The sequence below is a fragment of the Oncorhynchus kisutch genome, linkage group LG12 (genome assembly GCF_002021735.2).
Source record: "Oncorhynchus kisutch isolate 150728-3 linkage group LG12, Okis_V2, whole genome shotgun sequence".
NCBI lineage: Eukaryota > Metazoa > Chordata > Actinopteri > Salmoniformes > Salmonidae > Oncorhynchus > Oncorhynchus kisutch.
In genome coordinates this window covers 53,742,972-53,768,381 of record NC_034185.2, presented here as the reverse complement: position 1 = coordinate 53,768,381, position 25,410 = coordinate 53,742,972, and the positions used below count along the sequence as shown (strand labels likewise).

The following is a 25,410-nucleotide window of genomic DNA, read 5'->3' as shown; positions in this document are numbered from 1 at the left end:
GTCCTGACCCTCTGTCATTAAAGATCCCATGGCACTTATTGTAAGAGTAGGGGTGTTAACCCTGGTGTCCTGGCTAAATTCCCAAGCTGTCCCTCATACCATCATTGTCACCTAATCATCCCCAGCTTACAATTGGCTCATTCATCCCCCCAGGTCATTGCTGTAAATGAGAATGTGTTCTCAGTCAACTTACCTGGTAAAATGTTAACCAGTCAAGGCCATCTCTATGACTGTGATTGAAGTACCTAACAATATGCAGCCATTGGATTTTATTGTAAAAAAATACAACATTACACACATCTTTATGTTCTTTATCTTAACTTCCTGTCAAGTAAACATGAATTAAGGCACTATCATTTCCTCATAAATCACCAGCATCAAACAGGACAAAGTTGCCACTTCATCAGGGAAGCATTTTTACAGACACCATCACACCAACTATCCCCATATCATCTACTCTGCCTCATCATACTCATTCTTTCCTCAGTACACCTCATCCAGTTCCCTACTACATCCAAAACCAACAGAACTAACTAACTAGTACTACATTACATGTCAAATGACTCTCTATACATGGATGCATTTTCTGCTGGTGTATCCTGAGGTAGCTCCTCTCTCCCATGTGGAAATTCAGGTACATCTTCAGCTGGTCCTGGCGAGAGATCCTCTCCTCACACTGGGGGCAGCTGTAGGGTTCTTCCCATGAGTGGACTCTCTGGTGCCCCTTCAGGTGGTGCTGGTGGGTAGTGCTGAACGATTACTTACACTTTTATGACTGATGAATACCAAATATCAATCTTAGATAATGTATTTTTTGACTAACAGCAGATCAGGCTTCCCATCCTCCACTGTAAGAGACACAGAGTGAGAGGATGTTGGATCAAGAAATCTGATATAGGGATTGCTATGCAAACATGTTAGTTGATTTCACACTATGCAACGTGTACATTGATTTCATTATTTGAAATTCTTTAATGGTTTGATAATTCAAAGACATGGTCCCACACTTACAGATCCAGAAAAGCAGAAATGCACATTTTTTTGCTGAAATACGACGGCCAGAGCTTACCATGATGTTGTACACCGATTTTCATCAATAGGTCCTCATTTTTGTCAAAGTATGACATATTTGGGCTTGAAATGGAAAATCCTCAGTGAGACTGTGTGTGGTCCTGTGCTGCTCAGCTGGTTCCTCTGTGGGTTCAGGAGATGTAGTCTGGTTGTCCTACATGACCATGGTCTCCTCAGGGTTCCCCAGACCCTCCTTACACCCCTCCTCCTTCACCAGCAGCACCTCTGGACCCTCCTCCTGACTGGAAGAGAGAGGTGGTACAAATGACACAGATATACACTTCCTCAGGTATGTACACCGATAAACACACTTTAAACGTAGTGTTTACCCATCCACAATACATTTAAGTCCTATACTGTAGTTATAGAAGGACTTCATTGTTGTTAACCTCTTGAAACTAGGGGGCACTTTTTATTTTTGGAAAAATAACGTTCCCAAAGTAAACCGCCTATTTCTCAGGACCAGATGCTAGAATATGCATATAATTGACAGCTTAGGATAGAAAACACTACCATTTCCAAAACTGTCAAAATATTGTCTGAGTATAACAGAACTGATATTGCAGGCGAAAGCCTAAGAAAAATCCAATCAGGAAGTGACTCATGTTTTGAAATCGATGTGTTCCTATGCACCCCTATTAGCCACTGAAAGGGATATCAACCAGATTCCTTTTTCTACGTATTCCCTAAGGTGTCTACAGCATTGTGACGTAGTTTCACACCTTTATGTTGAAGAATGAGCGTAAACGACTACATTGCGTAAGTGGCCAGCCGAGGGCTCAGAGTGATTCTTGTGTAAAAGACAGAGGTAGTCATTTTTCCTCTCGGTCCTACTGAAAGGAGATAAATATGTGGGTAAAAATTGTCAAAAGTCAGACACACCTGACTAAACTATTTTGACATGTACAGTAAGTGTGTTTGTTTGTTTGTGGGTATGTGTAGGTATATTTAGTAAGTGTATATTGGTTATAAAGTGCTGTTGGGTGTATGCAGAATAGGGTGAGATCAGATGTGATGTATATTAAAGACAGTTTCAATGAAAGTCTTAGAATTAAAAGTCCCATTTTGTGTTTATTAAAAATAAACAAGTGTTAAATACACCATATGAAAACCACACATACACGTCTCAACTAAAAATCTGCATAGACTTGAAAAACGTAATTCATTTTCTCATTAAAAGTGTCTTGGGGAAAAAAATTAAGTAGTTTAATGGAAGTAATGAAGTAGGCATTTGTGAACATCATATAGCCTACACAGTACAAACACAATATGTAACAGACTTTTTAGGCTTATATATCACAAAATGTCTGGATGTAATATTCTACACAGGAATATTCAACACCGAAACCTGTTACTCTCGTTATTCCAAATTCATCTGTGGATCTTTTCTGCTGACAATACAAATTATTATTTATCTTTAATGCAGGGTTTGATCTAAACCTCAGAAGCTATAGAGTGGAATGGTTTTTCTGCTGGTGTATCCGGAGGTAGCTCCTCTCTGAGAACCTCTTCCTGCAGTGCGTACAGGCAAACGGCTTCTCTCCTGTGTGGACCTTCAGGTGCATCTTCAGCTTGTCCAGGCGGGAGAACCTCTTCTCACAATGGGGGCAGCTGTAGGGTTTCTCCCCTGTGTGGACCCTCTGGTGCCTCTTCAGGTCACCAGCCTGGGCAAAGCACATGTGACACTGGTTACAGCTGAAGGGTTTCACCCCTGTGTGGAATCTCTGGTGAATCTCTACCTTTTGAGGACAGCTGAAGCCTTTGTTACAGAACATGCAGAGGAACTGTTTCTCTTTACTACTGTCTATTGTTGCTCCCCCTCCCTGAGCCTGGGCTCTAGCGCTGTCGTTTGAGTTCAATACCTGATCGAAAAGACAGTGTGAATCGGAAGGCCCCATCGATGTGGACACTGGGTCCCGATCCCTGAGCGTGTGTAAAGGGGAGTGGGTCACTTTATTTGGAATTGTCTCTAAGCTTTCCCTGTAATCTAAGAAGTCTCTGCCTTGTGAGTGTCTGTCAACTAGGTGAATATCTGCATTCCATGTGAGAGGAATGTCACCCTCCATTTTCACAGTCACTTCATCAATGACTATAACCTCCCCTTTCTTATCTATGCACCCTTCAGAGTACACACTACTACTGTACCGGTTCCAGTCCCCTCTAGACAGATTAGTCTGTGTCTCTAATCCCAAGGATATGTTGCCAGGATCCATCTCTGTAGAGTAAGAACAAGACGGATCATCAACGCCAGTTTCTAACGCATCACCATCTTCACTGGAATGAACCGTCTTCTGGCTCTGGTGAAATACCGGTAAGTTTTCGGAACCGGGAGCAGGAGGACAACCAGGTGGCCCCAGCTCCTGTCTCTCTGGGTCTGATCTGTGGTCAGTTCCTGTGTGTAGTAGCCTGTGTGATTCAGTTAATGTCTTGGTGTCAGTCTCTGACTTGAGGGCGGAGTTCGGCATTCCACTGACCTCCGTGATGCTGTGTCGGATCCTGGACTGGGTAGGGGATGTGGGGTCCTCCGTGGCTACAGGGGGCACTCCAGATGCTGCTCCAGTCTGGATGTCTCTGCTGTGACATGGGTCCTCTTCTCCTTCAGACCCCTCCTGCTTGACCAGAGACGATTCTCCAGGACCTGCAGCCTCTGCATCTTCAGACTGACACATGAAGAGAGGAGTTTATTACCGGTACATGAGTTGAATTGGATAACAATGTCAAAGGGAATGCGCTCTAACCTCTATCACAATTACGTGCTGGGTTGAGGTTCCACTCCCCTCATCAACAGTGATTGGTTGGTCATCTCTCCATGTATTGTGTCCCGCTTGCTTCACAAATCTCCTGTAGCCTCCAGTGAGATGTCCTTCACCTGAGAGAGTGATTGGGGAAAAACAGGTGGTTAGGATTAGCTACTGTCAATGCTCAACAATATATTTATTGACACTGTCTAGAATTTGCAAGGATGTAAGGTAACACTTCTCATAACTTCCTGGTATACTATTTATTGATTGATGTATTATGTTCCATGTGTCACACTGTTTTAATTGAGTAAATAATAGGAAATGCAGTAAATCAAGAATCTGGTTAGAATATGAGTGTCTTTGCACAAGATAAGTAATCAGGGGAATTATTTCTTACTATCCAAAAACTGACCAAGACCCAATTCTGGTTAACACATTTGAACACGTGCAGAGGGGATGAAATGTCCTCGTGACATCGTGACGTATTTTATTACACCGTACGTCATCTTCACACAATCTCGTTTGGCTACTGGACGGAGACAACTGCCTTTCTAAATTCGAATTTGTTCCCGAGTCCTCTCGCCTCCTTTTGAAATAGGCCAAAGGTAATCGAGGAGAGCCGACGAAGAGATTGAACGTGGACGAAAGTGTGCTTGTATGAAATGAGAAGCTGCTTCTCCACAATTTCCATCAGGCAAATCCCAAAGTAAATGTCTAATGTGATAAAAACAAATTGTTAGCTGCGCAATACATTTAATAGATAAAAGGATAAGTAGCATATCAATCTTAATGTGTGCATGCTTTTCTCCTCTGAAAGTACAACAGCTGATTCAAAGGGGGTGTGGCAGATATATCCAAGAAGTTAAGGCAATTTCCATAGGCAGCCACATAGGAATTGTCTAATTGCACTTCTAAGACACTTTAGTCCTCACCTTTGGGCACAAAACATCCACTGTATTATATAAAAATATATAACAAAATCACTCACAGCCAAAGATAAACATTTTATATCCACCCAATGTCTGCCATGTTTTGGGATGACATCGTCGCTGCTCGCGCTGCTACCTGTGCCCACTGAGTTCTTGGGCGCATCTGACGTTAGTCTGCATAAACCGGATGCAACCCGGATATAGACGGTCCATGAATCGGCATATGCGACCATGAGTTGATACCTTAAACTACGGTCAGACATTTTAAATGCAGTCTTCAGTTCTTATTATAAGTCAGTGATTGACACGCTCCTCGACCACTTATCGGTTTCCGGATCACGGAAGAAAGACAAAGATTATGGATATACTGACAAGATACACGTCTCTCCGCCCGAACAATGGGCGTTGTTGTCCACAAAGCGGCACGGAGGGCTGTCTAGCTCCCGACTACCCTTTCTTTGGATTGGTGGATACGTCTCATTATTGTAATCCTTTTTTGAATATTCGATGAGGGTTGTGGACGTCAACCGCCAGTATTCAATGAAGGGAGAAGCTAACAAGACTAACTAACATATGGCGCTCTATCTTTATATCTTGCCAGTAAAATAAGCAAGGATATAGACCAGATGCTTTTCAACTTTCTTTGGAGAAACCGCACCCATTACATTAGGAAAACTGTTGTAATGAACACTTCTGAGAATGGTGGACTGAATTTCTGGACTTTACTACTTTAAATAATACTTAAGATCAATTGGATAAAACAATTCCTAAGAAGATCCACTTCTATCTGGAATTTTATTCCTCATCATGTCTTCTCTACTTTTGGTGGCCTTAACTTTGTTGTTTTGCAATTATAATATTGACAAAGTTCCAGTGAAACTTTCTGCTTTTCATAGACAGGTTCTCTTATCATGGTCCTTAATTTATAAGCACAATTTTTCTCCACACAGATATTATATATGGAATAATCGGGATATATTGTATAAAAATACTTCTTTGTTTTTAGAATATTGGTTCCGAAATAATATCCTATTGGTGAGCGAACTGGTAAATGCAGAGGGTCTTTTACTCAGTTATAAGAAATTCTGATCACTTTACAAGGTCCCTGTAACACCTAAAGACTTTGCAATTGTTTTAGATGCCATTCCCTCATGTGTGGCTCTGTTATTCAGGAACGTGTCAAGACCTGACCCTCAGAGCCTACCTTCTATTGACCCTGTTGACTCATCGGTAGGAAAGATTAGTTTATCTTTTGGTCCATTCAACAGCAGAGCGATACGAACCTTGTTTCAGCAGGATGTTGTATCTATACCTTATGTCATGACTTATTGGAATGGATTTATTGATAATATCTGTTGGAAAAAAGTTTGTGTGTTGCCACACACATACCTACTTGTTAACAAAATTAAGGAAGTTTCCTTTAAAATGATTCATAAATATTATCCTGCCAACCACTATATGAAGAAATTTAAGGAAAACGTTAACTCAAATGGCTCCTTTTGTAATGACCACCCAGAAACAGTGTTGCATCTTTTTTGGCATTGTATGCATGTAAGAAAACTGTGGCAAGACATCAGTAGGTTTATAATTGAACACATTTATGAAGATTTTACACTATTGTGGAGCGATGTACTGTTAGGACTCTTAACATACAATAGAAATGAGCTGAAACATTATGTAATTAATTTCATTATTCTTTTGGCCAAATTTCATATACACAAGTGTAAATTTACAAACAGAAAGCCACATTTTCTTACCCTACAAAAAGAAATTGAACTTTATTTAAAGACGATTAAATGCTCTACTAACAAAAAAGCTGTTAGAATTGTAAGTATATGTATGTCCCTTAAGGTCCTTGTGTAATTGTAATGTGATATTGTACCCCCTAGCGCGATTGTCGATTGTTTATAATCTATGTATGTTTGTGTTCCCTCATGTATTGATTTGTTGTTAATAAAAACTACAAAAAAAAGCTACTCTACTAGCCTCATGACAATAATAGCCAACTCGAGACAATTCAGATGTAAAATGTTTTTTCTCAAAGTTGCCGGTATGTCATGTCGTACTTACACTTGTAACAACTTAAGCATTACGAAGCTCTTATTCGATCAAATAATTCTCACGTAGCAAATAAGCCATAACAAAAAAGCCATAACACAAAATTCAACACTATCATTGACCGCCCTACCAAAACTCATTGCTTGGTGGGCGAAAATGATCAAACGCCACCTGCTGGAGGGAGACAGATGTTCCTCTGAGTTGGGCTTCTTCCTCTCTGGGTCTGATGCCAAGCAGTTGCCATATCAAACGGTGATGCAGCCAGTCAAGATGCTCTCAATTGTGCAGCTGTACGATCTGAGGGCCCATGTCTAATCTTTTCAGTCTCCTGAGGGAGAAGAGGCGTTTTCGTACCTTCTTCACAACTGGGTTGGTGTTTGTGGACCATGATAATTCCTTAGTGATGTGGACACAGAGTTACTTGATACTCCAACTGCAGCCCCATCAATAAGGACGGGGGCATTCTGGGCCTCGATTTCCTGTAGTCCACGATCAGGTCCTTTGTCTTGCTGACGTTGAGGGAGAGATTTCCAGGTCACTGACCTCATCCCTATAAGCTGTAGTGTTGTCGCGATACCAACATTTTACAAACGATACCAGGCCAAGTATCGCAATACCACGGCAGAAAAATTCTGTGGCCTAGCGTCCAGTTCGCTCCGTCCCCTCCAACACGTGTTCCCGTTATCCTAAACGCTATGCACGTGCTACACAAAAAACCTGTCACTGATATTCCCACTTCAGGAATATACATGCATAATGATCTGCATGTCATTGTGGCAGTAAGGGGAAAACACTGCATAAAACCTTTACTCTTCAGTTGTAACACACTCACACTCTGTCTCTCACCCACAAACACATACTGCTCCCAACTTTAAAAACGTTAGGAACAAAACAACGTATCGAGCACCAGAAAGATAATACATTTAAAAATATATATTTTAGGCTTGCATTAGGCCCATATGAATCCTACCTTTGAAGCAGATCTCATGAGTAGCAGACCCTTTTCCTTTCTTCCAGTGCCAATCAAATTTGCCTAGACCTGCTGTCAAGTTACCAGGTTGTTAGCTAGCTTAGGTAACATGACTGAACAAACCAGTAATTGTTATCAAACCAGTAATTATCGGCCCTGGATTAGTTTTACACAGCCCATGACATGGTTTGTGAAATTACATCAAATGTGAACGAAATAGCGGGTCATATTTTTTTTTTTTTTAACCATTTGAGCTTAGAGATGAGCAGTTTTATTTGCTGTAAATCTGCACACATGCCTGTTGCAAAGCTGTTTTTCTTCTCTGGCACTGCTGCGTGACAACGAACTTGCAAAGCCTACCCAGAATGCACTGGTTATACCAAGGATGAAATTATATACATTGTATCAACTTTGCTCACTCTACGAGCTGCTCCAATGTATCAAATGTACAAATGTAACAACAGATAACTGATCAGGGACTGCATCCCTGCTCGGCATCACAGCTAAATTATATATTTTTTTAAATGATGGAGGAATAGATGAGCATGAAGAGCGGACGGAGAGAAGTAGGTAAGTGATGGCTGGAATGGGGTGCGGTTGGCTGATTACAAGAGACTAGTTGCTAAATTTCTCTTGCCACTATGCTATATCTGACTGGGTAAGTAACTATTGAGTTAATGTGGACCCAGTGACTCAGACTTGAGCACTTAAAGTGCCAGTGCCCAAGTCCTGGTCCAACTTCAGCCATAGGGACACATGACTTAAGCACAGGGGACTCTAGGTTTAGTGACTCTACTACATCACTGGGCGAAACACTACTCTCTCTTGCGCTGCACTTGTGTATCTTTTTGTTTTGTATGTAATGTGTATTATCTACGTAGCCTGAATTAGGAATTTACATGGCCAGATAATTCTTACACAATCAGGGGTGAAAGTAGATTTAATTTATTCCCACTATGGACGAGCTTAATCATAGAATTAAATATAGAATCCCTATTAATTCAACAGGATCTCTGTGGACCTAGTTGTAAAGATTTGCTATTTAAATTTAAAAATGTATTACATTCTATTGTGGTATAAACTCAACCAGTCATATTTTCATCTGATCGGTGGAGGCTCGTCATGAGGAAGGGGAGGACCTTCCTCCTCAGTGAATTTAATTTTAATTTTTTGTTTGTTTTGTTAAACCTGAAAAAAGTTATCCTTTTAAGATAAAACTATTCTAAATATATTCACATCTTACCAAATAATTGTTTTGCAATGAAGGTCTACAGTAGCCTCTACAGAACTCTACAGGGTAGCACCATTAAGTAGCCGGAGAACAGCTAGTTTCTGTCCTCCTCTTGGTACATTGACTTCAATACAAAGCTAGGAAGCTCTTGGTTCTAGCCCTTTCCATAGACTTTCACAATAATTATGACAATTTCTGGAGGCAGTCCTCCAACCTATCAGAGCTCTTGCAGCATTAACTGACATGTCCACCCAATCAAAGGATCAGAGAATGAATCTAGTACTGAAAGCATAAGCTACAGCTTGCTAGCACTGCAGTGCATAAAATTAGTTGACTCAGAGAGAAAGACAATAGTTGGACAGTTTTGAACAAATTCATTACTTCAAAAATGGAGAAGCAATTAAGAGATTTTTTTCTTCTTCTCACTTTCACTTAGCTAGCGAATGCAGCTAGCTAGTTTAGCCTACTCAAAACACCCATCTCAAACAGAGTGGGATGCCATGTTAGCTAGCTGGCTATGGCTAGCCAACGCTAACTTTCCCAAGTCAAGGTAAGCTTTTGGTTTTAATTTAATGCTGCCGGGGCCCACCTGTAACTGCTAAACTGCTTGCTAACTGTACTGCATGATTGTAGTGGGTTTACTAACATGATAGTTCTAGTAGCTAAGTTGACAATGATGTAGGCTGTGTGTAGCGATTATGATATGAACGTTTGGCTTGGAAATGTTTTGTCGCCTGGTCACACAGCCTGGGTCACAGACAGCTGATGTGTTGGGCAATAAAGCCCGCAACCGAAGCGCGTAGATGCGAGAAGAAATTAACGAGCAAAGTGATTATGCTGTTTATATGTGGCTGCTATGAAAGTGAACTGTGTTTGCGTGTGATCAGGGGTGTATTCATTCCACCGATACTGTTGAAAAACTCTTCTGAAATGGAAGAAAACAGAACGAGGATAAACATACCAGAATTTGCGACTGTTGGATTACACCCTAGATCAGCTAGATGCAGGCAAGAGTGTACAAGGCGGTATTGAATGTGTCACGGTCTGTCACCTTAATTACTCAAATGTTTCTCTCGACCTGTGCACCTACATTGAAAACTTTCATTCTTAGGCTAGGTTGTAGAGCACCATCAAGAATGGCCCACCACCCAAAGGACATCCAGCCAACTTGGCAACTGTGGGAGGCATTGGAGCCAACTTGGCAACTGTGGGAGGCATTGGAGTCAACATGGGCCAACATCCCAGGGGAAAGCTTGGCACCTTGAGTCCATGCACCAACAAATTGAGGCTGTTCTAAGGGCAAACATTTGGAAGGTGTTCCTAATGTTTTGTCCACTGAATATGTTTGTCATATTTCTGCTGTTGGGAAGAAAATAGGATGTTGTGCAGAAAAATATGTTGGTAGGACAAGGCTATGTATGTGTACATGGAAGTCAGTGATTTGTTTACTATAGTAACTATAGGTTAATGAGGTAATACAAATGTGAGGTGACTAATGAAAGGGCATTTAGTTGACAATAACTAGACTAAATCATTCAAACGACAAAAATGTGACTTAGTTATATTTTACAAGACTAAATTATGTTTGTCAAAATGACTAGACCAAATCTAACATTAACACTGCTCAGCCTGCAAAATGTACCTCTTGCCATTCCTCTGCATCGGTCAAGGATCTTGACACCACTGGGGCTGGCGAGGACGCGCTCCCGTGCCACCTTCATTTCCAGTAGCTGTAGTTTCCTACGCAATGTCCTGTTTTCTTTCTGGCTTTGAGTTATTTCCAAACGAAACACTGCATAGTCGTCGTCTACGAGTTTACAGATCTCTGCCACGGCTGCATTTGCTAGCACCTCCATGATGGACGCTATTTGAGTGTGAAAAACCATACAGTTAGCCATTGTTAGCTATTCAATTTAGTAAGTAACGCTTGCTAGCTATCAACCAACTCCTGCCTCCAACGCGAATCAAACACTCCCTGAGGTAACTAATGTAATGCTGTGCAGTTAAATTCGTCATATTTTAAGGTCCATGGTGTTAATAAACGTGTAAATAACAAAAACGCTTTCGTGGAAAATGTTCTTGGTCACTGTTCACTTCCGTTTACACGGAAGTGAAAGGATCTTATGGGTTGGGGTCATAGTGCAAAGGGTGTGGTTAATTGAAAAAGGTATGCGCTCTGTTCTTTGAAATACGGTACTGCTTATTACAAATCTAATCTCCTATTCATGACCACTATCTTTCCAACTCAGACCAGACTTATTTAGAAAGAATATAGTAGAAAATAATGACTTTATTACGTCTAAGTAAGCTTACTATTCAGTTGTTTGAACAAGCCTGTTTCAAATGACAAGTTAACAAAGGGTTATTGAGGGGTATGTGATTAATTACCATCTTACCCCAAGACACTAGACATGATAACTATGTTTTAGCTAAAGAATAGTTCACAGAAATCCACTAAGTACATTTCAAGCCACACTGCTACAATTTCTCCCCATTGTGGACACTCCTATGTCTGATCAGGCTAGTCAGGAAGGCGAAGCTCTTGTAACATAGTTTGCACTTGAAGGGCTTGTCCTTGGTGTGAACAGTTTGATGCGTCTTCACATAGTTTGCATGGGCAAAGCACTTCCCACATGTGGGGCACGCGTACGGCTTGTCTGAGTCAGTTCTAATGCTCAACTTCCCACATTGTGACGCAACGACACCGGGGGTGGTAGAAGCAGGAGCCACCACACTCAGGTGGTTAGACTTTGAGCTCCCTCCTTGACCTCTAGCCATTGTTTGGGTGTTGTTGGGATTGTGTGCTGTGTTATACGTTAAGTACCTCTCGTGGTGAACACCCATCGTGACCCTGTCTGTATTTGTGGGGTAACCATGAGATGACCCGGGTCTAGCATTTCTCAGTTTTCTATGAACCCAGTCACTAGACATTAGATGAGACCCTGAAGGAAAAGACAGATTTGTTGATAGACTACCACCAGGGGGGTCTCCCACCACGCTCTGTGAAGGCTGAAGCCCAGGGTGACCTGCTCTGTTCATCATGGATACTGTGGTGTTTGTATCATAGGAACAGGAGGGTCTATCTCTATCAGCCCCAGGCCCTGCTCCATCTCTGCACTGAGACTGTGAAGATAAGGGTCTGGGCTGCAGACTGGATCCCTGACTGGAGCCTCTGTCTCTCTGATGACCACCAGGACTGAGGTTGTTCAGTCCACCTGTCCACTGGTTGTGTTCTGTGTGGTGGTGGAGTCTCTGTCCCTCGCGGTTCAGTCCTGGTTCTGACTCGGAAAGGAAGAGTGACGGCTCCTGATCCATGGTCGTGATCCGGCGCCAGGGTTTGTGACCAGCCGCTTCATTTGTCCAGTCTCTCCAGCCAGTAACACCGGATATCAGCAGGTTTTCATGGACTGCAGACTGCAAACAAAGATTGTTCAGAAGAGCATATAAAGGTTTATAAAATAAACTCTTTGTTGTTCACGCAGAAACCTGACATATTATAAAGTGTTAACCACAGTGAAGCGTAACTAACACTGTGATAAAAGTACCTAACAATATAGAGGTATTGGAGTTAATGAATAATATATACACACTACCGGTCAAAAGCTTTAGAACACCTAATCATTCAAGTGTTTTTATTTTTTACTATTTTCTACATTGTAGAATAATAGTGAAGACATAAACTATGGAATAACACATATGGAATCATGAAGTAACCAAAAAAGTGTTGAACAAATCTAAATATATTTTATATTTGAGATTCTTCAAATAGCCACCCGTTGCCTTGATGACAGCATTGCACACTCTTGGCAGTTTCTTAACCAGCTTCACCTGGAATGCTTTTCCAACAGTCTTGAAGGAGTTCCCACATATGCGGAGCACTTGTTGGCTGCTTTTCCTTCCCTCTGTGGTCCGACTCATCCCAAACCATCTCAATTTGGTTGAGGTCATGGGATTGTGGAGGCCAGGTCATCTGATGCAGCACTCCATCACTCTCCTTCTTGGGGAGGTAGCCCTTACACAGCCTGGAGGTGTGTTGGGTCATTGTCCTGTTGAAAAACAAATGATAGTCCCACTAAGCGCAAACCAGATGGGATGGCATATCGCTGCAGAATGCTGTGGTAGCCATGCTGGTTACGTGTGCCTTGAATTCTAAATAAATTACAGACCGTGTCACCAGCAAAGCACCCCCACACCATCACACCTTCTCCTCCATGCTTCACAGTGGGAAATACACATGCAGAGATCATCCGGTCACCTACTCTGCGTCCCACAAAGACACGGCGGTTTGAACCAATTTGGACTCCAGACCAAAGGACAAATTTCCCCTGGTCGAATGTCCATTGCTCGTGTTTCTTGGGCCAAGCAAGTCTCTTCTTCTTATTGATGTCCTTTAGTAGTGGTTTCTTTGCAGCAATTCGACCATGAAGGCCTGATTCACACAGTCTCCTCTGAACAGTTGATGTTGAGATGTGTCTGTTACTTGAACTCTGTGAAGCATTTATTTGGGCTGCAATTTCTGAGGCTGGTAACTCTAATGAACTCATCCTATGCAGCAGAGGTAACTCTGGGTTTTCCATTCCTGTGGCGGTCCTCATGGGAGCCAGTTTCAATCATAGCGCTTGATGGTTTTTGCGACTGCACTTAAAGAAACTTTCAAAGTGTGCAAAGCTGTGGCTATTTGAAGAATTTCAAATCTATAATATATTTTCATTTGTTTAACACTTTTTTGGTTACTACATGATTCCATATGTGTTATTTCATCCATATGGTGTTATACAATGTAGTTAAATAGTAAAAATAAAGAAAAATCCTTGACTGAGTAGGTGTTCTAAAACTTTTGACCGATAGTGTATAAAAAAAAAGTCCAAACAGTCTCTGCAATGGTACAAAATAACCAAGTTAATCAGCAGAATCAATGTAGTATATAATTTAAACAAAATGGCATTAGAATCATTTTTATTGTTCAAAATGATACGTGACAAGTAGAATAACTTCTCACTATGGTAACACTTGACCATTTCTGTAAATCTGGTACCCTCGCTTTGATCAAATTCATTTTAGAATACTTGGTTAAAGGTTAAACATTACCTTACACAGCTTCATGTCAAGTAAACATGAATTAAGGCACTATCATTTCCTCACTATAAAACACCAGTATAAACCTAAAAGCCCAGTTTCACTCTTCATCAGTGGAGCATTTTTACAGACACCATCACCATATCATCTACCCTGCCTCATCATACTCATTCTTTCCTCAGTTCACCTCATCCAGTTCCCAGCCACATCCAATGCCAACAGAATGAACTACAAACAAACTAACTAGTACTATATTACACCTCACGACCCACTGGGCACAAACTGGTTAAATCAACATTGTTTCAACGTCAATTGTCAACATATTGTGAAGTGGAATCTATGTGGAAAATACTTTGCATTTGAAAAAAGGTAGAATCTTTTACATTTTTTACCTTTGAAACAACGTCACCTTCAAAGTAATATCCAATAAAATAAAAAAAACAATAGGCTAGAGAGCTGATCTATCTACAAGCCCTGCTTAGCTTTGATATTCGTCATTGACTATTACCAATGTGCTATCGCTAGAATGATTGTTGAGAAATGTCCACTTAATAGATTCACTGTTGCTATTGAAGTCATTCTAAAGGGTAGGTTTAACAGAGCAAATTAAATGTAACCATACTTCATCAATCATATCATCAATGATGCTATTTACTGTAGGCCTCTAGTATAGCATTTGGAAAGTCATCAACGGCTATTGTTTCAATTCAGCCCAGTTTTAAACTAAAAATAGACAATACATATAGGCCTAGAGTTTTCCAGCTTCGGTTGGTTTCAAATGGAATCTATAAATTCATAATAAATGTTGGATTCATATCAACCAAAAATACAAGTTTAAGAATAAGATTAAATCAAACCATTTTAAAATGCATTATTTGATTTAGATCTATTTACAAAAGATATGTATATGTTGGCAAAGGTTTTATTAAAGAAATAAGGCATGAGAACCCGGGAATTATTGTGTGATAACTCCCTCCTAAGGGCTGCTTCCCCGGCCATTGGCTTCGTCTTGGGCATAAGAATAGCCCAATAATCACACGATAATCCCGGGGTTCTCATGCCTTATTGCTGAAACAACATCTAGGTTGCTAAGAGAGATATCCAAATAGTCAACACCAATTTCAAGTTAAGATAATTGTTTTATGAGATCGCCAGTGTCTCAAGTATGAGGGCAATTGCACCACTATAGTGCACCACTACAGGACAGTCAGCCTATAGTGGCCGCTAGATCTGCACTATCATCTAGGATTGATGTGCATTCCCAATAATACACTAGTTTCCCCGTGGACCAGCTTGTACATAAAACATCCTCTATTCAGGCTGCAAAGGCATCATTTTCCTCCTTAACTAGATTTAAATGGTCGGGGGGGGGTGAAAAATATGTGTACTGTCATAATAAAACAACATTTTCCACCACTATTTTCCGACACCTTAGGACGTTGCACAAACTTGGCTGAACGCGGTGGGCAACATCTTAAGTTGTCAGACACTCCGGGTCATTTGGTTGTGCTATTAGATCAATCACAGTCATAACACATTAAGTTATTGTATAAATAAACAAAATATCTGACAATGTATTCCCATTTTATCTTTAGTGTGATTTTCAAAGGTTGAAAGTGCAGTGTTAACACAGGTGAAAACTCAACCAAAAATCTGACGTAGAATTTGGTTTTACTTTTAGATGGTTGAAAGCATAGTGATAACATTGGGAATTCAACAAACGTTTAGCAGTCATTTTGAGTGGGTGAAAATAGGTTGGAATCTCATTGATCAACGTATCTACCAAATATTACCCAATTATCCATGTTGAAATGACGTGGTGTACCCAGTGGGTATACAGTATTTGTGGGCCATGTGTGCATTTTCTGCTGGTGTATCCTGAGGTAGCTCCTCTGAGAACCTTTCCCCACAGTGTGTACAGGTGAACGGCCTCTCTCAAGTGTGGACCTTCAGGTGCATCTTCAGATCGTGCTGGCGTGAGAACCTCTTCTCACACTGGGGACAGCTGTAGGGTTTCTCCCCTGTGTGGACTCTCTGGTGCCTCTTCAGGTTGGACGATTGGGAGAAACTTGCCCGGCACAGGTGGCAGCCGAATGGTTTCTCCCCTGTGTGCATCCTCTGGTGGATCTCCATCTGTTTGGGGAAACTGAAGGCTTTCCCACAGAATGAACATGGGAAGCGCTTCTCTCTGCCACCGGATCTACTGATAGCTACTCTACTACTGTCATTTGTCAATGGGCTTGTGTAGCCATTTAGTGTTGAGGCACTGACATTGTCTGAGGTCTGGTTTAACATTAGAGTGTGAGGAGGATGAAGGCCAGGGAGTGTCTGTGTTGTCGCAGGGTCCATGTTCCAGTTGATAGATCCTATAGAAGGCAGGCTGAAGGCAGCACCTGTTAGGGGGTTAACCTGAGGCACCATCAGTCTCTCTGAATCACAACTATAGGAGCAGGACGGAGCATTGATAGCCGAGTCAGTGTCTGTTCTCATACGGACACCTCCCCGTCCCCGCAGACCAAATCTACACCTCGCCCTGGTCTCAGCCAGTCTGTTGTCATGGAGACTAAGTTCAGTTGTTGTTTTGTGTTCGACTGTTTGTTTCTGGTTAACAGTGTTGTTCCCCAGCCCATAGTTGAGGACGCTGTCCCATCCACTGACCTCCACTATGTCGCCTCTAGTCCTGGCCTGCTCAGTGATGTTGTCCCCTGGGCCCTTGGTTGCACCCGTCTGGGTCTGGGAATCCAAGATGGCCACCCAGTCTCCTCTGTTAGCCTCCAGCCAACCACCTGCAGAATGAGGTTAGAAAATATACTTTTTTTTTGTCAGGTTCGTACATTATAATGTGTGGTTTTGTATGTAAACATAAGTTCATTGATTTAAGAAAAAACTATCTAGGCAAATTTCTAATCCCATTGAAGATCTTTTACTGAATGTAGGCTATATGTATTTCTCCCTTACCTTGCTCCCCCATCTTTAGTCCACTCAGCAGGTCAATGCTCTCTGGTCCATCTTCTATTGTTTCCTCTTTGACCAGCAGCAGATCAGGCTTCCCATCCTCCATGTCTACTGGCTGTAAGAGATACAGAGTGAGAGGATGTTGAATCAAGAAATCTGATATGAGCATCTTCTACTTGGGCAATAAGGGATTGCTGTGGATACTATGCAAACGTGTTAGTTAATTTGATTACTTGACATTCTTTAATGGCTTGATCATTCGAAGACATGGTCCCACACTTAAGACAAAAATGTATCGACCTGGGCCCGTATCCACAAAAGAGTCTGAGTAGGATTGCTGATCTAGGATATTTCCATATAGTCTTATTTGTTATGATCTAAAAAGGCCAAACTGATCCTAGATCAGCACTCCTACTCTGAGAGGCTTTGTGGATTCAGGCCCTGACCTAATACCATTCAGACTGTAGTTTACAGTGGGCTCACCTCAGTGAGATTGTGTGTGGTCCCGTGCTGCTCAGTTGGTTCTTCTGTGGGTTCAGGAGGTGGTGTAGTCTGGTTGTCCTCCATGACCATGGTCCCCTCAGGGTTCGCCAGATCCTCCTCACACCCCTCCTCCTTCACCAGCAGCACCTCTGGACCCTCCTCCTCCTGGAAGAGACAGGTGATACAGATCACACAGACATACACTCCCTCAGGTACGTACACACAGATAATAAAACACACCCATAATGATGGATGGGCCATACTCGTGAACATTAGAAACAGTTTAAATTCAAACAGTTGCTCCCTCACAAAATGTGCATCAGACAATTAAAATCGTCAATTTACTTGCACGTGATAGAACGCTGCATTGTAGCTGGTCCCATCAGATAATCTGGTACACGTTAGCCCTATGCTAACCTCACCAGATGACTGATTATTTTCTGGAACAAAATTCCACAACAGCCTATCAAAAGATCTTAGACTTTATTTCCACCAGCAAATGGTATTTCTTAAAATAGGTCAACCCTGGCCACCAGTGGGATATTTTAAACCTACATATTCAAGGCTGCCTTTTGTTCTGTTGGTCTAACAAAATGTTGTGTGCCAATATTGCATTGATGCATCCTTGACAAGGCTACTAGCTAATAGTATTAACATTAGACAATGTTCAGCAATAAAGATGTAGGAGGATTATACAACATGTAAAGTTTATATTCAAAGTCGAAGACTCGTGGTCTTGTCAAATAGTTATAATTTACCCTTATTGACATCACCAATTGGTGGTGTGATCCACTAAGGCAGTAAGCCCAGAGACGGCAAGGTACGATGGCAGCGAGTTTGAATCCCCCTTGAGGCAAGGATTTCATTTTGAGGAAAAAGCGATCCACTGTGTGCCCTCGACTCAAATAACGCAATGTGGAAAAGTAGCTGATTATAAAAATGCATCTAAAACATTGTACATGGAAATGTAGCCTACAATTCTATGTAATATAGTCTATAGTAGCAACAGGCTTTATGTAGCAGTGCCAGTAGCCTGTGTGTCGGTCAGCAAGAGGGACTCCAACAAGAAGCTACTCATAAAATGTTTTGCCTGCACTTCTCTTCTCACAATTAGTGTAGGCCTAAAATCTAGCTTCTTACTTTCATTTGTCTCTAGGACTATGGACACCCTGAAACCACTGAATGGTCTTGTGTTACCACCTTATTAATAGGCCTACGGCGTGCAGTAGGATGCGCTGATCAGTTGATTGACAGGTGTATTGTAGAACAGCGCCGGTCCAAGGCACAAGCAGCATACAACCCATGGCAAAATGTGTAGAATTGCAGGAACTTTAAAACTGAAATTCTCTCCCTGCCGCCAAAGACTACTAAAATGTTTTGCCATGAGATGGTGGGCACCCCCAACCAAATCTCGCTTAGGGCCCCCAAAAGCTAGGACCGGCCCTGCTTTAGAAGACACACTATAAACTTTCCTCTCGTGTGGATACTCGCCAACGTGGGTTTGAGTCCGGACTCGTGATCACATTTTTAAAAAATGAACTAAATACTGTTACTGCAATACTGCCATCTGTTGGAGGATAATGAGAGTGCTTGACTTTAAAGTCACTCTTATGATTTATTATTATTATTATTATTATCTTATGTTTGTTCACCTCAATCTACGTCAACATTTAGAATTGGCTGATGCAGAACTTGTTCCAGGAAATAATGACTGTCATCTGGTGAGGTTGGCATAGGACTAACGTGCAGGCAGGTTATCTGATGGGACCAGTTACAATTTTGGGCTCCCGAGTGGAGCAGTGGTCTAAGGCACTGCATTTCAGTGCTAGAGGAGTCACTACAGACCCTGGTTCAACCCTGGGCTGTATCACAACTAGCCGTGATCGGGAGTACCATAGGGCAGCGCACAATTGGCCCAGTGTCGTCCTGGTTAGGGGAGGGTTTGGCCGGGGTAGGCCATTGTTGTAAAATAAGAATTTGTTCTTAACTGACTTGCCTAGTTAAATAACTGTTAAACAAATAACCTACTATCACATACAAGTAAATCAATTATTTTAATTGGCTAATGCGCAGAAACAGATCAAATGTTCGCAAGTATGGCCCCGGGGTGTTTACCCATCCCCACTACATTTGAGTCCTATACTGTAGTTACAGAATGACTTCATTGTTGTTAAACCCATCATGGTGAACATAAAAATGATGTTGTGGGTAAGTAATCATCAAAACCTCAAAATCATCAAACCTGACTAAACTATTTTGACGTGTACAGTAGGTGTTTGTTAGTGTGTGGGTATGTGTAGGTATATTTAGTACGTCTATAATGGTTATAAAGTGCTGTTGGGTGTATGCAGAATAGGGTGAGATCAGATGTGATATATACTAAAGAGAGTCTCAATGAAAGTCTTAGAAGTCCCATTGTGTTTATTAAACATACAGTGCCTTGCGAAAGTATTCGGCCCCCTTGAACTTTGTGACCTTTTGCCACATTTCAGGCTTCAAACATAAAGATATAAAACTATTTTTTTGTGAAGAATCAACAACAAGTGGGACACAATCATGAAGTGGAACGACATTTATAGGATATTTCAAACTTTTTGAACAAATCAAAAACGGAAAAATTGGGCGTGCAAAATTATTCAGCCCCCTTAAGTTAATACTTTGTAGCGCCACCTTTTGCTGCGATTACAGCTGTAAGTCGCTTGGGGTATGTCTCTATCAGTTTTGCACATCGAGAGACTGACATTTTTCCCCATTCCTCCTTGCAAAACAGCTCGAGCTCAGTGAGGTTGGATGGAGAGCATTTGTGAACAGCAGTTTTCAGTTCTTTCCACAGATTCTCGATTGGATTCAGGTCTGGACTTTGACTTGGCCATTCTAACACCTGGATATGTTTATTTTTGAACCATTCCATTGTAGATTTTGCTTTATGTTTTGGATCATTGTCTTGTTGGAAGACAAATCTCCGTCCCAGTCTCAGGTCTTTTGTAGACTCCATCAGGTTTTCTTCCAGAATGGTCCTGTATTTGGCTCCATCCAACTTCCCATCAATTTTAACCATCTTCCCTGTCCCTGCTGAAGAAAAGCAGGCCCAAACCATGATGCTGCCACCACCATGTTTGACAGTGGGGATGGTGTGTTCAGGGTGATGAGCTGTGTTGCTTTTATGCCAAACATAACGTTTTGCATTGTTGCCAAAAAGTTCCATTTTGGTTTCATCTGACCAGAGCACCTTCTTCCACATGTTTGGTGTGTCTCCCAGGTGGCTTGTGGCAAACTTTAAACGACACTTTTCATGGATATCTTTAAGAAATGGCTTTCTTCTTGCCAGATTTGTGCAATATACGACTGATTGTTGTCCTATGGACAGAGTCTCCCACCTCAGCTGTAGATCTCTGCAGTTCATCCAGAGTGCTCATGGGCCTCTTGGCTGCATCTCTGATCAGTCTTCTCCTTGTATGAGCTGAAAGTTTAGAGGGACGGCCAGGTCTTGGTAGATTTGCAGTGGTCTGATACTCCTTCCATTTCAATATTATCGCTTGCACAGTGCTCCTTGGGATGTTTAAAGCTTGGGAAATCTTTTTGTATCCAAATCCGGCTTTAAACTTCTTCACAACAGTATCTCGGACCTGCCTGGTGTGTTCCTTGTTCTTCACGATGCTGTCTGCGCTTTTAACGGACCTCTGAGACTATGACAGTGCAGGTGCATTTATATGGAGACTTGATTACACACAGGTGGATTGTATTTATCATCATTAGTCATTTAGGTCAACATTGGATCATTCAGAGATCCTCACTGAACTTCTGGAGAGAGTTTGCTGCACTGAAAGTAAAGGGGCTGAATAATTTTGCAGGCCCAATTTCTCAGTTTTTGATTTGTTTAAAAATGTTTGAAATATCCAATAAATGTCGTTCCACTTCATGATTGTGTCCCACTTGTTGTTGATTCTTCACAAAAAATTACAGTTTTATATCTTTATGTTTGACGCCTGAAATGTGGCAAAAGGTCCAAGGTCCCACTCCAAGGTTCATGCTCTACAACATCCGTAGAGTACGACCCTTCCTCACACAAGAAGGGGAGCAGGCCCTAATCCATGCAGTTGTCATCTCCAGTCTAGACTACTGCAACTCTCTGTTGGCTGGGCTCCCTGCTTGTGCCATCGAACCCCTGCAACTTATCTAGAACGCTGCAGTCCGCCTGGTGTTCAACCTTCCTAAATTCTCCCAGGTCACCCCACTCCTCAGCCCACTCCAGTGGCTTTAAGTCAAAGTTTGCATCCACTACAAGACCATAACGGTTGCCTACAGAGCAGCAAGGGGAACTGCCCCTCCCTACCTTCAGGCTATGCTCAAATCCTACACCCAAACCCGAGCACTCCATTCTGCAAACTCTGTTCTCTTCACCGTCCCACCCCTACGAGGGATCAGCTCCCGCTCAGTACAGTCAAAACCCTTTCTGTCCTGGCACCCCAATGATGGAACCAGCTTGCCCCTGAAGCTAGGACAGCAGAGTTCCTGACAAAAAAAATAAGGCTTCTTCCTACTAGCACTGATTTCATTTAGGGAAAATGTACTTGCTACGACTGTGTTGTGGTTGTTTAACCCAGCTTTCTTAAAATGAAAGTATTAACTGTAATTCACTCTGGACAAGAGTGCCTGCTAAATTACTAAAATGTAAATTTTAAATGTAATGTCTCAATCTGTATGAACATAGCCTACACCGCACAAACACAATATTAAATACTTTTTAGGCATATATAGATATCTATCTATCTATATCTCACACCTGTGGATGCAGTGTTCTACCCAGGAATATTCCAACACTGAAAAATGTTAGTCTTACTATTCTAAATGCATCTGTGGATATTTTCTGCTGACAATGAAAATGTATCTTTGTCTTTAATTCAGTATTTGATCTAAACTTCAGAAGCTATAGAGTGGAATGGTTACTTTCCATGTTATAGAGTGGAATAGTTTTTCTGCTGGTGTATCCTGAGGTAGCTCCTCTCTGAGAACCTCTTCCCGCAGTGAGTACAGGCGAACAGCCTTTTTCCCGTGTGGACCATCAGATACACCTTTAGCTGGTTCTAGTGGGTGAACCTTTTCTGACACTGAGCTTTAGGGTTTTCCCGTGTGGACCCTCTGGTGCCTCTTCAGGCTGGACGAGTGGGAGAAGCGCATCTGACACTGAGTACAGCTGAAGGGTTTCTCTCCTGTGTGGACCCTTTGGTGCCTCTTCAAGTCACCAGCTTGGGTGAAGCGCATGTGACACTGGGTACAGCTGAAAGGTTTCTCCCCTGTGTGGACCCTCTGGTGGATCTCCACCTTCTGGATGCAGCTGAAGCCTTTGTTACAGAACAGGCAGAGGAACCGTTTCTCTTTAATATTACCTGATGTTGCGCCCCCTCCCTGAGTCTGGGCTCTAGCACTGTCGTTTGAGTTCAATACCTGATCGAAAAGGACACAGCCGTGTGAATTGGAAGGCCCCATCAACGTGGATAAAGGGGAGTGGGTCACGACATTTAGATTTGTCTCTAAGCTTTCCCTGTAGTCTAAGAAATCTCTGCCTTCTGAGTGTCCTTCTCCTAAGTGAGTCTCATCCACATTCCATGTGTGAGGAGCGTCGCCCTCCACTTTCACAGTCACTTCATCAATGACTATAACCTCCCCTTTCTTATCTAGGCACCCTTCAGAGTACACACTACCACTGTAATGGTTCCAGTCCCCTCTGGACAGATCAGCCTGTGTCTCTAAACTCAAGGATCCAGGGTCCATTTCTGTAGCATAAGAACAAGACAGCTCACTGCAAGCCTCTAACACGTCACCTGAATCTCGATGGGAATAAACTTTTGAGCTCAGGTTATCGTAAAGTAAATACTCTGAGCCAGGAGCAGGAGGACAGCCCAGTCTCCTCAGCCCCTCTGGTTCTGACCTGTGGTCAGATCCTGTGTGTAAAAGCCTTTGTGTTACAGTTAAAGTCTCTGTGTCGGTCTCTGACTTGAGGACGGCGTTCGGCGTTCCACTGACCTCCGTGATGCTGCGTTGGCTCCTGGGCTTGGGTGCAGTGAGGTCCTCTGTGGCTACAGGGGATGCCAATCCAGCCGCTTCTCCAGACTGGATGTCTCTGCTGTGCTGTGGGTCCTCCTCTCCTTCAGACCTCTCCAGCTTGACACCAGGACCTGCAGCCTCAGCATCTGCAGACTGACACAAGAAGAGAGGAGGTTATTACCGGTAAATTAGTTTAATTGGATAACAATATCTCAGGGAAGATTCACAAGCTCTGATATGTTAGATATATAAGGATGTACATGTAAGCAAATTAATAGCCGAGCGAGCCTTTCTGAAAGAAACGGGCCACATTTGATGTACTGTAATTTCTAATGTTACACTGTGACACAAACCTCTATCACGATAACATGCTGGGTTGAGGTTCCTCTCCCCTCATCAACAGTGATTGGTTGGTCATCTCTACCCGTGTTATGTCCCGCTGGCTTCACAAAGCTCCTGTGGCCTCTAGTGAGATGTCCTTCACCTGAGAGAGTGATTGGGGGAAATCGGTTGTTAAATGAGGTACTGACAATGGTCAATGCTATATTGTACACTATTGAAACTGTCTAGGAGGTAAGGGATCACTTGTTATAACTGTTTGATATACTATTTATTGTTCCATGCATCATATTATTTTAATTGAGTTTGACAACAGGACATTCGTTAAATCAAGTATCTGGTAAGAATATGTAATTTTGTCTTTGTGCAAGAAGCCTGGTTAAATAAAATAAAAACATTTTCAAGATGGCTAAGTATTGGTAATCAGTGTAAGTATTGCATACTATCCAAACACTGACCAAGATCCAATACTGGGTCACACATCTGAACACATGAGCAGAGAGGAACCGGGCGGCAGCCTCGGCCTTCTGCAAAATCAAAGTGTACCTCTTGCCATTCCTCTGTATCGGTCGAGGATCTTGACACTACTGGGACGACTGGCGAGGACGCGCTCTCGGGCTGTCTTCTCTGCGCGCTCCCGTGACACCTTCAGTTCATGTAGCTGTAGTTTCCTCCGCAATGTCCTGTTTTCTTTCTGGCTTTGAGTTATTTCCAAACGAAACACTGCATAGTCGTCGTCTACGAGTTTACAGATCTCTGCCACGGCGGCATTCGCTAGCACCTCCATAATGGAGGCTATTTGAGTGTGAAAAATCATACAGTTAGCCATTGTTAGCTAACGTTAGTAGCTAGCTAGCTAGATAACATTTATCGTCCTGTCTACAACGCGAATTAAAGACTACATGGGGGCAAGTATGTGATGCTTTGCAATCAAAGGATTCATATTGAATTCCAGGGTGTTAATAAACGTCTAAATAACAATAAAAACGCTACCGTAAGAAATTGTTCTTAGTCAACGTTAACTTCCGTTTACACTGACAAAAAGGGGGGGGGTTCTTCCTCTTCTTTGGTTTAATGGCTTCCGCAACAATTGTATGTGCATGTCGCCACCTACTGTATGGGTGGATAAGTCAAACGATCAAAAATAAAATTCAACTGTTCAAAATCAACTTGCTTTTCTGTTCAAATCAAACATAAGAATTAAAAAAGATACTCTAAGGTCGTGCCATCTTCCAACGACAGTATCCTTGCCGTGCTTCTGCCTTGAAATATTGATGCCCCTAATACTTATCAGCCAGAGACACAATGATTTCTTGGACACTTGAACAGTACAATTAATAACCGTGGCAATAAGCGTTACAAAATCCACCTTCACAATGACTGTATCCAGATCTCTTGTCTGATGAGGAACATTTACAACGGGCTGTTGTGCATCCATCGCCATTTCTTCAGCACTGTGGCCACGTGCACCTTTGACTCTCTCCCCAGCTCCACAGGAGATCTGCTGGACAA

General features: G+C 42.2%; 2 protein-coding genes across 6 annotated transcripts; both read right to left on the bottom strand.

The window, feature by feature from the left end:
* Positions 1 to 254: 254 nt before the first annotated feature.
* On the bottom strand, positions 255 to 11,127 carry LOC116376435 (zinc finger protein 768-like). 5 transcript variants are annotated; one of them, XR_004211799.1, is made up of 5 exons: positions 10,643 to 11,126; positions 3,810 to 3,940; positions 3,546 to 3,731; positions 1,070 to 1,313; positions 255 to 848 (listed from the first exon to the last, which is right to left on the bottom strand). XR_004211799.1 is itself a non-coding variant. In XM_031836615.1 (4 exons), exons 1-4 carry the CDS (start codon positions 10,896 to 10,898, stop codon positions 1,266 to 1,268), a joined length of 621 nt encoding a protein of 206 aa, XP_031692475.1. In that variant the 5' UTR covers positions 10,899 to 11,126; the 3' UTR covers positions 255 to 1,265. The 5 variants fall into 5 exon arrangements, 3 of the variants coding, with proteins under 3 accessions (XP_031692475.1, XP_031692472.1, XP_031692474.1); XR_004211800.1 differs by having other exon boundaries at positions 255 to 736; XM_031836615.1 differs by having other exon boundaries at positions 255 to 1,313.
* Positions 11,128 to 13,939: 2,812 nt separating this feature from the next.
* Positions 13,940 to 24,973, bottom strand: LOC109900460 (neurotrophin receptor-interacting factor homolog). The gene is made up of 6 exons (XM_031836596.1): positions 24,445 to 24,973; positions 23,913 to 24,043; positions 23,539 to 23,712; positions 17,515 to 17,679; positions 17,035 to 17,146; positions 13,940 to 16,862 (listed from the first exon to the last, which is right to left on the bottom strand). Exons 1-6 carry the CDS (start codon positions 24,725 to 24,727, stop codon positions 16,012 to 16,014), a joined length of 1,716 nt encoding a protein of 571 aa, XP_031692456.1. The 5' UTR covers positions 24,728 to 24,973; the 3' UTR covers positions 13,940 to 16,011.
* Between the last annotated feature and the right edge of the window lie 437 nt (positions 24,974 to 25,410).